The 15,496-nt window shown below is 45.8% G+C and overlaps 1 protein-coding gene across 1 annotated transcript in view; it reads right to left on the bottom strand.

Moving 5' to 3' along the window:
* Window positions 1-583: 583 nt before the first annotated feature.
* Window positions 584-15,496, bottom strand: part of LOC115109866 (neuronal acetylcholine receptor subunit alpha-2-like) — a 115,026-nt gene continuing 100,113 nt past the window's right edge. The window contains exons 7-9 of the mRNA XM_065008567.1: window positions 10,961-11,317; window positions 4,335-4,744; window positions 584-3,924 (exon numbers count right to left, since the gene is read on the bottom strand). Coding sequence (XP_064864639.1) covers window positions 3,799-3,924; window positions 4,335-4,744; window positions 10,961-11,317 — 893 coding nt within the window. The 3' untranslated portion in view covers window positions 584-3,798. The remainder of the gene's footprint in view (window positions 3,925-4,334; window positions 4,745-10,960; window positions 11,318-15,496) is intronic.

The raw sequence follows: 15,496 nt of genomic DNA, 5'->3' as shown, positions 1-15,496 counted from the left end.
CTGGAAAAGTATATCTGCATAAAGCCATTTGATCTTGGTGCTATCTGCTATCCAATCACAAGCATGAACCAATACAGGCCAACCAATCAGAACACGTCTTTACCATCCCCCTCCTAAGTATGGTCTAGGCTAGTCTAGCCAACAATAATGGAATGCAAGCAACAAAACAACAACACACTGTTCGGTGATGACAACAAGTACTCTGATGATCGTAATACATTTTATGAAAGGTGTTCCTTTCTATTTTATCTAAATAGGGTATTCTCTATCATTTATGTATTCAAAAGCTGCATCCTGGGTAGCCCTAAGAGATATTTTTTACTGAATACAAAGCGTTATGTTTGGGCCAAATCCAACACAACACATAACTGAGTACCACTCTTCAAGCATGGTGTTGGCTGTAGTCTTCTTTAAAACTTAGATGTGTATTAGATTGAACCCAGATTGACATTTCAGAGCCATAAGGTTCTATCTACCTGTGATTGCACCCCCCTAATAAAACTGTTTTTACAAATGTCTCAGGATTTTTGATACTCTGTACTTGTGCTCCCTTTAAGGTCACGACCTTACTGGGTTATGAAAGAAGAATTCACATCAAAACATTTCTGAGATCAAGGCTGTGAAAACTTTAATGTTCAATATCTCAGAACTAAGTTTTGTGCCGATAGAATATTTATAGTCCCAACGTTACAAAAATTATAATTTGTGCCGTAAATGTTATTAACAAACATTTTTTTGTGTTTTTTTTGGAGTCTTACGTTAGGCCAATGTAAAGACTTCAATCAGTACTCTTGGTGCAAATGTTAAAATCAGTTACTAAAATCAGACATTTTCATTCCTATCGACTCCCAAATTCCCAAAACATGCGTTTCTGTTTATACAGTATTTATTACCACAACAGCATGTGTTTGATATTGTTATGAAGCAGTACATTGGTAGTGCCAGTCATTCACCTAGTTACTTCCTCAGTTGTGTTTATTCCTATGTGGAACAGAAAGCTTCCACTAGAGAGCGCGTTTGCACTGTTACTATGCCTGTTACTGTCTTCTGCCTGCTTGGATACGATGTTCCGTAAACAGTTAATCATCTTCCTAAACTATCATTTTCTGCAAAAAAAAACAACCTGGTGGTTGAAGTTACTGCACACCATTGTCGTAGTGTTAGTTCCACTGTGCCAGCCTGCTCCGGGGGCAGAAGGTAGAGGTTAGGTCTACTGGCCCTAGGTGATGCCAGCCTGCTCCGGGGGCAGAAGGTAGAGGTTAGGTCTACTGGCCCTAGGTGATGCCAGCCTGCTCCGGGGGCAGAAGGTAGAGGTTAGGTCTACTGGCCCTAGGTGATGCCAGCCTGCTCCGGGGGCAGAAGGTAGAGGTTAGGTCTACTGGCCCTAGGTGATGCCAGCCTGCTCCGGGGGCAGAAGGTAGAGGTTAGGTCTACTGGCCCTAGGTGATGCCAGCCTGCTCCGGGGGCAGAAGGTAGAGGTTAGGTCTACTGGCCCTAGGTGATGCCAGCCTGCTCCGGGGGCAGAAGGTAGAGGTTAGGTCTACTGGCCCTAGGTGATGCCAGCCAGTCTTGTGCCAGGAATGGTAGATCTCAGGCCCAGACCCCAGATCCTAAATCATGCTGGCCAGCCAGGTAGGGAGGAAGAGTCTAGGTCCTATATCATGCTGGCCAGCCAGGGAGGGAGGAAGAGTCCAGGTCCTATATCATGCTGGCCAGCCAGGGAGGGAGGAAGAGTCTAGGTCCTATATCATGCTGGCCAGCCAGGGAGGGAGGAAGAGTCCAGGTCCTATATCATGCTGGCCAGCCAGGTAGGAAAGAAGAGTCCAGGTCCTATATCATGCTGGCCAGCCAGGTAGGAAGGAAGAGTCCAGGTCCCATATCATGCTGGCCAGGTAGAGGAAGAGTCCAGGTCCTATATCATGCTGGCCAGCCAGGGAGGGAGGAAGAGTCTAGGTCCTATATCATGCTGGCCAGGTAGAGGAAGAGTCCAGGTCCTATATCATGCTGGCCAGGTAGGAAGGAAGAGTCCAGGTCCTATATCATGCTGGCCAGCCAGGGAGGGAGGAAGAGTCTAGGTCCTATATCATGCTGGCCAGGTAGAGGAAGAATCCAGGTCCTATATCATGCTGGCCAGCCAGGGAGGAAGAGTCCAGGTCCTATATCATGCTGGCCAGCCAGGGAGGGAGGACGTGTCCAAGTCCTATATCATGCCAGCCAGCCAGTGAGGGAGGAAGAGTCTAGGTCCTATATCATGCTGGCCAGCCAGGGAGGGAGGAAGAGTCCAGGTCCTATATCATGCTGGCCAGCCAGGTAGGAAAGAAGAGTCCAGGTCCTATATCATGCTGGCCAGCCAGGTAGGGAGGAAGAGTCTAGGTCCTATATCATGCTGGCCAGCCAGGGAGGGAGGAAGAGTCCAGGTCCTATATCATGCTGGCCAGCCAGGGAGGGAGGAAGAGTCCAGGTCCTATATCATGCTGGCCAGCCAGGGAGGGAGGAAGAGTCTAGGTCCTATATCATGCTGGCCAGCCAGGGAGGGAGGAAGAGTCTAGGTCCTATATCATGCTGGCCAGCCAGGGAGGGAGGAAGAGTCCAGGTCCTATATCATGCTGGCCAGCCAGGTAGGAAAGAAGAGTCCAGGTCCTATATCATGCTGGCCAGCCAGGTAGGAAGGAAGAGTCCAGGTCCCATATCATGCTGGCCAGGTAGAGGAAGAGTCCAGGTCCTATATCATGCTGGCCAGCCAGGGAGGGAGGAAGAGTCTAGGTCCTATATCATGCTGGCCAGGTAGAGGAAGAGTCCAGGTCCTATATCATGCTGGCCAGGTAGGAAGGAAGAGTCCAGGTCCTATATCATGCTGGCCAGCCAGGGAGGGAGGAAGAGTCTAGGTCCTATATCATGCTGGCCAGGTAGAGGAAGAATCCAGGTCCTATATCATGCTGGCCAGCCAGGGAGGAAGAGTCCAGGTCCTATATCATGCTGGCCAGCCAGGGAGGGAGGACGTGTCCAAGTCCTATATCATGCCAGCCAGCCAGTGAGGGAGGAAGTGTCTAGGTCCTATATCCTGCTGGCCAGCCAGGGAGGGAGGAAGTGTCCAGGTCCTATATCATGCTGGCCAGCCAGGGAGGGAGGAAGTGTCCAGGTCCTATATCATGCTGGCCAGCCAGGTAGGAAGGAAGTGTCCAGGTCCTATATCATGCTGACCAGCCAGGGAGGGAGGAAGAGTCCAGGGCCTATATCATGCCAGCCAGCCAGGGAGGGAGGAAGGGTCTAGGTCCTATATCATGCTGGCCAGCCAGGGAGGGAGGAAGTGTCCAGGTCCTATATCATGCTGGCCAGCCAGGTAGGAAGGAAGTGTCCAGGTCCTATATCATGCTGGCTTGCCAGGGAGGGAGGAAGAGTACAGGTCCTATATCATGCTGGCCAGCCAGGGAGGGAGGAAGAGTCCAGGTCCTATATCATGCTGGCCAGCCAGGGAGGGAGGAAGTGTCCAGGTCCTATATCATGCTGGCCAGCCAGGGAGGGAGGAAGTGTCCAGGTCCTATATCATGCTGGCCAGCCAGGTAGGGAGGAAGTGTCCAGGTCCCATATCATGCTGGCCAGCAAGGTAGGAAGGAAGTGTCCAGGTCCTATATCATGCTGGCCAGCCAGGTAGGAAGGAAGTGTCCAGGTCCTATATCATGCTGGCCAGCCAGGGAAGAAGTGTCCAGGTCCCATATCATGCTGGCCAGCCAGGGAGGGAGGAAGAGTCCCGGTCCTATATCATGCTAGCCAGCCAGGTAGGAAGGAAGTGTCCAGGTCCTATATCATGCCAGCCAGCCAGGGAGGGAGGAAGAGTCCAATGGTTCCTAGGAGACACACAATGATAAACATCCACAGGAAGATACGGTCGATCACCATCGCAACGTACTTCCAGTCTTCCTTCACCTGGATGGAGAGAGAGATGAGAGAAAGAAAGAGAGAGAGAGAGAGATGAGAGATGAGAGATGAGAGAGATGAGAGAAGAGAAATGAGAAAGAGAAAGAGAGAGATGAGAGAGAGAGACATATGAATGAATGATAACACTTTTAGTTGGATTGAGTGCAATGATCATGAGGGTTTAAGTTGAACAATCATTGTAATTGAATGTTCTACAACAACAAAAATAGCAGCTATGTGCAAGAGCTACAAATGCTACCCTGTTCATCTGTGTTGCTGTATGCCTGTCATAACCAGTATACCGGTGTACCGTCACTACCGAATGGTTTTCTGGGTAGTCATTGTAGATACTTGGCATTTCAGAAATGGAAAGATCCTTTAACTGGAATACAAAGGATCTTTATAACATAAATACTCACACTGAAGTCTGCGTCCTCTGCCCTCAGGTGGTCTGCGATATAGTGCAGTCCCTCCAGAGCACGTATCACGCTGGGAGACAGAGGGAACTCTATCTCTCTAGAGTCTGCCACCAAGTTAGCCTGTCGCTGGGTCGGGTTAACCCTTCTATTCACCCCACCTCCTCCTCCTTCAACCCCTCCATCCAGGCGGTTATGAGGCTGCCCTGCCCCTGGGTGTGGATGGTTCTGCTGGGGCGGAGGGGTGGAGCCCGGAGGTCTGGGTGACGGAGGACGGAAGGAGAAGTAAGACGTCAGCTCCCCCAGCTCAAGGTCCTCATAACAAAGGGTCCGTCTTTGTAGGTCCTCCGTTGTCCCTCCTCCGTCCCGGAGCCAGCTGGCTGAGGTGCTGAGGAAGGGAGGAAGGCCTAGGCCTGGGAGAAAGAAGGGAAATTAATTTGAGACATTTGAAATACATATAAGGCTGGTATCCGGGACACAGATGGTCTAGTCTTGGACTTTAAAGACAGGTTCACTGAGAGCGGTTGTTAGTGGAAGACTGGGATTAATCTGTGACTGGGAAAGGGCCCCAAACAGTTGTCTCTTCTATGGGAGTAAATACAACATATATAGGTTAAAATCAGAAGGAAACAAAAAAAACATATGAAAAACTCAATCTACCGATTTATTTCCATTGTGGTCCTTATTGCTACCTGGGCATGTATCCACAAAGCATCTCAGAAAAGGTTCTTAGGAATCCTGTTAAAACCGGGTTTTAAGACAAAAAAAGAAACCGAGCTCAGAATAGGGTTTAGGATGATGTTAAAACCAGTTGAGGTTGATGAAGAGAGGACAGGTCATAATAATGGCCGGAACGGAGCGAATGGCATCAAAACCATGGAAACCATGGAAACCATAATGAGAAAGCAAACAAGACTGTTTGCTAATTTATAAAAAAATAAAAAAATAGGAAATAGGACATTTACTTAAGTATTCAGACCCTTTACTCAGTGCTTTGTGGAAGCACCTTTGGCAGCGGTTAAAGCCTTGAGTCTTCTTGGGTATTTTTAGTTTCTTTAATCAACTAGGCAAGTCAGTTATTAAGAACAAATTCTTATTTACAATGACGGCCTAGGAACAGTGAGTTAACTGCCTTGTTCAGGGGCAGAAATACAGATTTTTACCTTGTCAGCTCGGAGGATTCAATCTAACAACCTTTCGGTTACTGGCCTAATGCTCTAATCACTATGCTACCTGCTGCCCCTGATGCAACAAGCTTGGGGAATTTTTCCCATTCTTCTCTGCAGATCCTCTCAAGCTCTGTTAGGTTGGATGGGGTTACACAGTTATTTTCAGGTCTCTCCAGAGATGTTCGATTGGGTTCAAGTCCGGGCTCTGGCTGGGCCACTCAAGGACATTCAGAAACTTGTCCAGAAGCCACTCCTGCGTTGCCTTGGCTGTGTGCTTAGGGTCGTTGTCCTGTTGGAAGGTGAACCTTCACCCCAGTCTCAGGTCCTGAGTGCTCTGGAGCAGGTTTTCATCAAGGATCTCTTTGTACTTTTCTCTGCTCATCTTTCCCTTGATCCTAACTAGTTTCCCAGTTCATATCGCTGAAAAACATCCCCACACGGTCGATGCTGCCAGCACCATGCTTCACCGTAGAGATGGAGCCAGGTTTCCTCCAGACGTGACGCTTGGCATTAAGAGTTCAATCTTGGTTTCATCAGACCAGAGAATTTTGTATCTCATGGTCTGAGAATCATTTGACAAAAGATTGAAGTGCCTTTAAACAGGGTATGGTAGTAGGTACCAGGCGCAACGGTTTGTGTCATGAACTGCAACGATTTCTGCAACGGTTTCATGTGTCAAAAACGGTCCACTGCCCAAAGGACATCCAGCCAACTAGACACAACTGTGAGAAGCATCGGAGTCAACATGGGCCAGCATCCCTGTGGAACGCTTTCAACACCTTGTAGAGTCAACATGGGCCAGCATCCCTGTGGAACGCTTTCAACACCTTGTAGAGTCAACGTGGGCCAGCATCCCTGTGGAACGCTATCGACACCTTGTAGAGTCAACATGGGCCATTATTCCTGTGGAACGCTATCGACACCTTGTAGAGTCAACATGGGCCAGCATCCCTGTGGAACGCTTTCAACACCTTGTAGAGTCAACATGGGCCAGCATCCCTGTGGAACGCTATCGACACCTTGTAGAGTCAACATGGGCCAGCATCCCTGTGGAACGCTATCGACACCTTGTAGAGTCAACATGGGCCAGCATCCCTGTGGAACGCTTTCAACACCTTGTAGAGTCAACATGGGCCAGCATCCCTGTGGAACGCTTTCAACACCTTGTAGAGTCAACATGGGCCAGCATCCCTGTGGAACGCTATCGACACCTTGTAGAGTCAACATGGGCCAGCATCCCTGTGGAACGCTTTCAACACCTTGTAGAGTCAACATGGGCCAGCATCCCTGTGGAACGCTTTCAACACCTTGTAGAGTCAACGTGGGCCAGCATCCCTGTAGAACGCTTTCAACACCTTGTAGAATCAACATGGGCCAGCATCCCTGTGGAACGCTATCGACACCTTGTAGAGTCAACATGGGCCAGCATCCCTGTGGAACGCTTTCAACACCTTGTAGAGTCAACATGGGCCAGCATCCCTGTGGAACGCTTTCAACACCTTGTAGAGTCAACGTGGGCCAGCATCCCTGTGGAACGCTTTCAACACCTTGTAGAGTCAACATGGGCCAGCATCCCTGTGGAACGCTTTCAACACATTGTAGAGTCCCATGAACCGAAGAACTGAAGCTGTTCTCATAAAAACAAAGCCCTGCGGCCTGTGAATTCTGTCTCCGGCCCCGTTCATCTACTCTAAATAGCTTCAGCATGTGCTCCAAATAACTGGATTTAGGTTCATGAAATAATTTAAAGCAAAATATGTGATTATTTATTATCCTAGTGTTTATAAGTACTTAGGCATATAATATGAATTAGGCCTCAACTCTGAACTGGTGAAGACAGCTCACAGGGTCTCCTAAATATCTGTCCACTAGGTGGCACTCTTATGACTAAAGAGGCTCTTTGTGGATATGGACCCAGGTCTCACTTAAGGAAAAAGGTTGTCTGACTTCAATGGGACTTTCTGGTTAACAATGTAAAGAAACTCATCTGGTAGTCTGGCATTGGTGGTGGTGGTACGTCCTGGTCAGGGCAGTATAGAGGGAATATGGTCCTATTTGTCCTGATCGGGGCAGTATAGAAGGAATATGGTGGTACGTCCTGGTCAGGGCAGTATAGAGGGAACATGGTGCTATTTGTCCTGGTCAGGGCAGTATAGAGGAAACATGGTGCTATTTGTCCTGGTCAGGGCAGTATAGAAGGAACATGGTGCTATTTGTCCTGGTCAGGGCAGTATAGAGGGAATATGGTGGTACGTCCTGGTCAGGGCAGTATAGAGGAAACATGGTGGTACGTCCTGGTCAGGGCAGTATAGAGGAAACATGGTGGTACGTCCTGGTCAGGGCAGTATAGAGGAAACATGGTGGTACGTCCTGGTCAGGGCAGTATAGAGGAAACATGGTGCTATTTGTACTGGTCAGGGCAGTATAGAGGAAACATGGTGCTATTTGTACTGGTCAGGGCAGTATAGAGGGAACATGGTGCTATTTGTCCTGGTCAGGGCAGTATAGAGGAAACATGGTGCTATTTGTCCTGGTCAGGGCAGTATAGAGGGAATATGGTGCTATTTGTCCTGGTCAGGGCAGTATAGAGGGAATATGGTGCTATTTGTCCTGGTCAGGGCAGTATAGAGGGAATATGGTGCTATTTGTCCTGGTCAGGGCAGTATAGAAGGAATATGGTGCTATTTGTCCTGGTCAGGGCAGTATAGAGGGAACATGGTGCTATTTGTTCTGGTCAGGGCAGTATAGAGGAAACATGGTGCTATTTGTCCTGGTCAGGGCAGTATAGAAGGAATATGGTGCTATTTGTCCTGGTCAGGGCAGTATAGAGGGAATATGGTGCTATTTGTCCTGGTCAGGGCAGTATAGAGGAGACATGGTGCTATTTGTCCTGGTCAGGGCAGTATAGAAGGAATATGGTGCTATTTGTCCTGGTCAGGGCAGTATAGAAGGAATATGGTGCTATTTGTTCTGGTCAGGGCAGTATAGAGGGAATATGGTGCTATTTGTCCTGGTCAGGGCAGTATAGAAGGAATATGGTGCTATTTGTTCTGGTCAGGGCAGTATAGAAGGAATATAGTGCTATTTGTTCTGGTCAGGGAAGTATAGAGGGAACATGGTGCTGTTTGTCCTGCTCAGGGCAGTATAGAAGGAACATGGTGCTATTTGTACTGGTCAGGGCAGTATAGAGGGAATATGGTGCTATTTGTCCTGGTCAGGGCAGTATAGAAGGAATATGGTGCTATGTGTACTGGTCAGGGCAGTATAGAAGGAATATGGTGCTATTTGTACTGGTCAGGGCAGTATAGAGGAAACATGGTGCTATTTGTCCTGGTCAGGGCAGTATAGAGGGAATATGGTGCTATTTGTCCTGGTCAGGGCCGTATAGAGGGAATATGGTGCTATTTGTCCTGGTCAGGGCAGTATAGAAGGAATATGGTGCTATTTGTCCTGATCAGGGCAGTATAGAGGGAACATGGTGCTATTTGTTCTGGTCAGGGCAGTATAGAGGAAACATGGTGCTATTTGTCCTGGTCAGGGCAGTATAGAAGGAATATGGTGCTATTTGTCCTGGTCAGGGCAGTATAGAGGGAATATGGTGCTATTTGTCCTGGTCAGGGCAGTATAGAGGAAACATGGTGCTATTTGTCCTGGTCAGGGCAGTATAGAAGGAATATGGTGCTATTTGTCCTGGTCAGGGCAGTATAGAAGGAATATGGTGCTATTTGTTCTGGTCAGGGCAGTATAGAGGGAATATGGTGCTATTTGTCCTGGTCAGGGCAGTATAGAAGGAATATGGTGCTATTTGTCCTGGTCAGGGCAGTATAGAAGGAATATGGTGCTATTTGTTCTGGTCAGGGCAGTATAGAAGGAATATAGTGCTATTTGTTCTGGTCAGGGAAGTATAGAGGGAACATGGTGCTGTTTGTCCTGGTCAGGGCAGTATAGAAGGAACATGGTGCTATTTGTAGGAAGTATGAGGAATATGGTGCTATTTGTCCTGGTCAGGGCAGTATAGAGGGAATATGGTGCTATTTGTCCTGGTCAGGGCAGTATAGAAGGAATATGGTGCTATTTGTCCTGGTCAGGGCAGTATATAGGGAATATGGTGCTATTTGTCCTGGTCAGGGCAGTATAGAGGAAACATGGTGCTATTTGTCCTGGTCAGGGCAGTATAGAAGGAATATGGTGCTATTTGTCCTGGTCAGGGCAGTATAGAAGGAATATGGTGCTATTTGTTCTGGTCAGGGCAGTATAGAGGGAATATGGTGCTATTTGTCCTGGTCAGGGCAGTATAGAAGGAATATGGTGCTATTTGTCCTGGTCAGGGCAGTATAGAAGGAATATGGTGCTATTTGTTCTGGTCAGGGCAGTATAGAAGGAATATAGTGCTATTTGTTCTGGTCAGGGAAGTATAGAGGGAACATGGTGCTGTTTGTCCTGGTCAGGGGAGTATAGAAGGAACATGGTGCTATTTGTACTGTTCAGGGCAGTATAGAGGGAATATGGTGCTATTTGTCCTGGTCAGGGCAGTATAGAAGGAATATGGTGCTATGTGTACTGGTCAGGGCAGTATAGAAGGAATATGGTGCTATTTGTACTGGTCAGGGCAGTATAGAGGAAACATGGTGCTATTTGTCCTGGTCAGGGCAGTATAGAAGGAATATGGTGCTATTTGTCCTGGTCAGGGTAGTATAGAAGGAATATGGTGCTATTTGTCCTGGTCAGGGCAGTATAGAGGGAATATGGTGCTATTTGTCCTGGTCAGGGCAGTATAGAAGGAATATGGTGCTATTTGTCCTGGTCAGGGCAGTATAGAAGGAATATGGTGCTATTTGTCCTGGTCAGGGCAGTATAGAAGGAATATGGTGCTATTTGTACTGGTCAGGGCAGTATAGAAGGAATATGGTGCTATTTGTACTGGTCAGGGCAGTATAGAGGAAACATGGTGCTATTTGTCCTGGTCAGGGCAGTATAGAAGGAATATGGTGCTATTTGTCCTGGTCAGGGCAGTATAGAAGGAATATGGTGCTATTTGTCCTGGTCAGAGCAGTATAGAGGGAATATGGTGCTATTTGTCCTGGTCAGGGCAGTATAGAAGGAATATGGTGCTATTTGTCCTGGTCAGGGCAGTATAGAAGGAATATGGTGCTATTTGTACTGGTCAGGGCAGTATAGAGGAAACATGGTGCTATTTGTCCTGGTCAGGGCAGTATAGAAGGAATATGGTGCTATTTGTCCTGCTCAGGGCAGTATAGAGGAAACATGGTGCTATTTGTCCTGGTCAGGGCAGTATAGAAGGAATATAGTGCTATTTGTCCTGGTCAGGGCAGTATAGAGGAAACATGGTGCTATTTGTCCTGGTCAGGGCAGTATATAGGGAACATGGTGCCATTTGGGATGCAAACAGAGACTAGGGACTTATTTCCCATTTGGTCCTCATCATTATCAGCACCTAACCTGCTGGTCTGGGGTTAATGGTCCGTGCCACCGCTGCCCCCTGCTGGAGCATCAACAACCTGCGTCTCCGTCCGTCCGGCGCGGGCCGCCTCATGAACAGCCACCTGGGGATCAGGTCTAGGAAGACAGAGTGGACCCAGCGAGGCATCTTATGGGTCCCCGGTGAGCGGTGGTGGACGTTGAGGACAAACACAGTGATGACGATGGAGAGAGTGACGAAGATCATGGTGAAGAGGAGATATTCTCCAATCAGAGGGATGACCAGGGAGGTGGAAGGGATGATCTCCGTGATGAGGAGCAGGAAGACGGTGAGGGAGAGGAGGACGGAGATACACAGAGTGATCTTCTCCCCACAGTCTGAAACAACGAGAAGAAGAAACAGACTTTATTTACAATCTTGCAGGAAATGGAAATGTGTATTTTTGCTCCCGATCCAACCCCCCTTAAACACACACACACACACACACACACACACACACACACAGACACACACACACACACACACACACACACACACACGTCAGTATAGAACACTTCTGTTTTTCTAATGTTGGGCAGAGAGAAAAATTATCGTAAGTGGTATTTCAGTTTAACCACAAAATATAAATTTACACTAAAGGATTAGGCTTTTCACACATTTAAGTAGAAGAAAAAACTTTTGTTTTGTGTATTTTGCAACTAAACAGAAAGGTTTGTTACCATGGAAAAGATTAGTTTATACCCCTGGTAAAGGCAGTCTTTTCCATGGTAACAAAACATTATTGTCACGACTTCTGCCGAGGTCGTTGCCTCTCCTTGTTCGGGGCGGTGCTCGGTGTTCGACGTCACCGGTCTTCTAGCCATCATTGATCCATTTTTCATTTTCCATTGGTTTTGTCTTTTCTTCCCACACACCTGTTTTCAATCCCATTCATTACCTGTTGTGTATTTAACCCTCTGTTTCCTCTCATGACTTTTGTTTAATTGTCAGTGTTGTCATTTTGTTGTGTTGGTGCGCGACGGGTCCTCGTACCTATGTTGTTTCATGTCTGTACGTTTTAGTGTTATGGAGCATGTTCTGTTGACATTTATTAAAAGACTCCATTTACACTTCATTTTGACTCTCCTGCGCCTGACTTCCCTGTCACCTATACACACGACGCTGACAATTATGTTTGACTTTACCAGGGGTATAAACTAAACAGAAAGGTTTGTTACCATGGAAAAGACTGCCTTTACCAGGGGTATTAACTAAACAGAAAGGTTTGTTACCATGGAAAAGACTGCCTTTACCAGGGGTATTAACTAAACAGAAAGGTTTGTTACCATGGAAAAAACTGCCTTTACCAGGGGTATAAACTAAACAGAAAGGTTTGTTACCATGGAAAAGACTGCCTTTACCAGGGGTATAAACTAAACAGAAAGGTTTGTTACCATGGAAAAGACTGCCTTTACCAGGGGTATTAACTAAACAGAAAGGTTTGTTACCATGGAAAAGACTGCCTTTACCAGGGGTATTACCTAAACAGAAAGGTTTGTTACCATGGAAAAGACTGACTTTACTATTAACTAAACAGAAAGGTTTGTTACCATGGAAAAGACTGCCTTTACCAGGGGTATTAACTAAACAGAAAGGTTTGTTACCATGGAAAAGACTGCCTTTACCAGGGGTATTAACTAAACAGAAAGGTTTGTTACCATGGAAAAGACTGCCTTTACCAGGGGTATTAACTAAACAGAAAGGTTTGTTACCATGGAAAAGACTGCCTTTACCAGGGGTATTAACTAAACAGAAAGGTTTGTTACCATGGAAAAGACTGCCTTTACCAGGGGTATTAACTAAACAGAAAGGTTTGTTACCATGGAAAAGACTGCCTTTACCAGGGGTATTAACTAAACAGAAAGGTTTGTTACCATGGAAAAGACTGCCTTTTGGCAACTTAGCCCTATAAATAGAATGGAAAATGTGAAAATTTGTGAAATCAATAAAAGAGACACTTACATTTGGATATTATCTCATCCATATAAATGATGAATATCATATTTATAAAAGACCATTTCCAAATGTTAAGGTTTAATATTAATATCATGAATTTGGCATCGTATTTATAGAGCTAAACTTCAAAAGATCAGTCATGAATGAATGATAGTAAACTTAGCTACACGTTGAAATGATGGTGTCCTTTGGGTAAATCAGATGTCAATGTAGCCAACATAAACCCAACCTCACTCCGAATTCACTTTCACATACAGCTTGTTTAAGAAAAGTAGGAGGAGTTACTTTTAACCTGTCAACTTCATTCAGGTAGTCTATTGGTCAATGCAAAGGAGGCGCATCAGTATCCATAGGTGTTGACATGACAGCTCAGAAGAAACGAACGCAGCTTGTTTCCAAAGCTGAACAGGGTACATAGAGGTAGGCATCTGGATGGTACAGTAGACTAGTTCTCAGTGAAATACATTAGCCTTCATATACCAGTAGGAGTCACTGTTCAGGCAGGAATCGTTTGATTGTGGCTTCACATTTTATTTCAACATAGGTAGGTATGTCTTTATTTACGTCGAAGGCCTGAAATTGCAACAATGAAATTGATTCAAATATACAATTTTACTGTCAACATTGAAACAAGTTCAAATAAACTATGACTTATCAAATATGATATTCACAACATAATTCAACCACCTGATATATACATATGAAGTCGGAAGATTACGTACACTTAGGTTGGAGTCATTAAAACTCATTTTTCAACCACTCTACAAATTTCTTGTTAACAAAACTATAGTTTTGGCAAGTCGGTTAGGACATCTACTTTGTGCATGACACATCATTGGAAAATCAAAAGACATCAGCCAAGTCTAGAAAAATTCTAGACCTCAACAAGTCTGGTTCATTCTTGGGAGCAATTTACAAATGCCTGAAGGTACAAGGAAGGAGACACGTTCAGGTCTCGTAGAGATGAACGTACTTTGGTGCGAAAAGTGCAAATCAATCCCAGAACAACAGCAAAGGACCTTGTGAAGATGCTGGAGGAAACAGGTAGCAAAGTATCTATATCCATAGTAAAACGGGTCCTATATTGACATAACCTGAAAGGCCACTCAGCAAGGAAGAAGCCACTGCTCCAAAACCGCCATAAAAAATCCAGACTACGGTTTGCAACTGCACATGGGGACAAAGATTGTACTTTTTGGAGAAATGTCCTCTGGTCTGATGAAACAAAAATAGAACTGTTTGGCCATAATGACCATCATTATGTTTCGAGGAAAAAGGGGGTATATTGGATATATTGAAGGAACATCAAAGACATCAGTCAGGAAGTTAATGCTGGGTCGCAAATGGGTCTTCCAAATGGACAATGACCACAACCATACTTCCAAAGTTGTAGCAAAATGGCTTAAGGACAACAAAGTCGAGCTATTGGAGTGGCCATCACAAAGCCCTGACCTCAATCCTATAGAAAGTTTGTGGGCAGAACTGGAAAAGCGTGTGCGAAAAAGGAGGCCTACAAACCTGACTGAGTTACACCAGCTCTGTCAGGAGGAATGGGCCAAAATTCACCCAATTTATTGTGGGAATCTTGTGGAAGGCTACCCAGAACGTTTGACCCAAGTAAACAATTTAAAGGCAATGCTACCAAATACTAATTGAGTGTATGTAAACTTCTGACCCACTGGGAATGTGATGAAAGAAATAAAAGCTTGTAACGGTTTTCTAATGGTGAAGGAAGAGAGTCGGACCGAAATGCAGCGTGTAGGTTACTCATGACTTTAATGAAAGAATCGCGGTACATGAAAATAACTGAACTAAATACAAAAACAACAGAACGGAACGTGACACTATTACAGCCTATCTGGTGAATACACAAAGACAGGGACAATCACCCACGAAATACAAAGCGAAACTAAGGCTGCCTAAATACGGTTCCCAATCCAAGACAACAAGAATCACCTGACTGATTGGGAATCGCCTCAGGCAGCCAATCCTATACCACACCCCTAATCAGCCGCGATCCCAAATAATACAAACCCCAATACGACAACAACATATAAACCCATGTCACACCCTGGCCTACCCAAACAATTAACAAAAAACACAAAATACAATGACCAAGGCGTGACAAAGCTGAAATAAATGATTCTCTCTACTATTATTCTGACATTTCACATTCTTAAAATAAAGTGGTGATCTTAACTGACCTAAAGCAGGGATTGTGAAAAACTGAGTTTAACTGTATTTAGTTCAGGTGTATGTAAACTTCAGCCTTAAACTGTAAATAAAAAGGGATTCTGGCAAAAAGTGATTGAATTCAATAAAATGTCCCCATAGGGTATTACTGCACAGAGATTATACAGACACAGACAGAGATCCTACAGACAGAGACACAGAGATCATACAGACAGAGACACAGAGATCCTACAGACAGAGATCCTACAGACAGAGATCCTACAGACAGAGATCCTACAGACAGAGATCCTACAGACAGAGATCCTACAGACAGAGATCCTACAGACAGACACAGAGATCATACAGACAGAGATCATACAGACAGATAT

This window comes from Oncorhynchus nerka, linkage group LG24, assembly GCF_034236695.1.
Source record: "Oncorhynchus nerka isolate Pitt River linkage group LG24, Oner_Uvic_2.0, whole genome shotgun sequence".
NCBI classification, from domain to species: domain Eukaryota; kingdom Metazoa; phylum Chordata; class Actinopteri; order Salmoniformes; family Salmonidae; genus Oncorhynchus; species Oncorhynchus nerka.
This window is presented reverse-complemented; position numbering and strand designations above follow the sequence as displayed.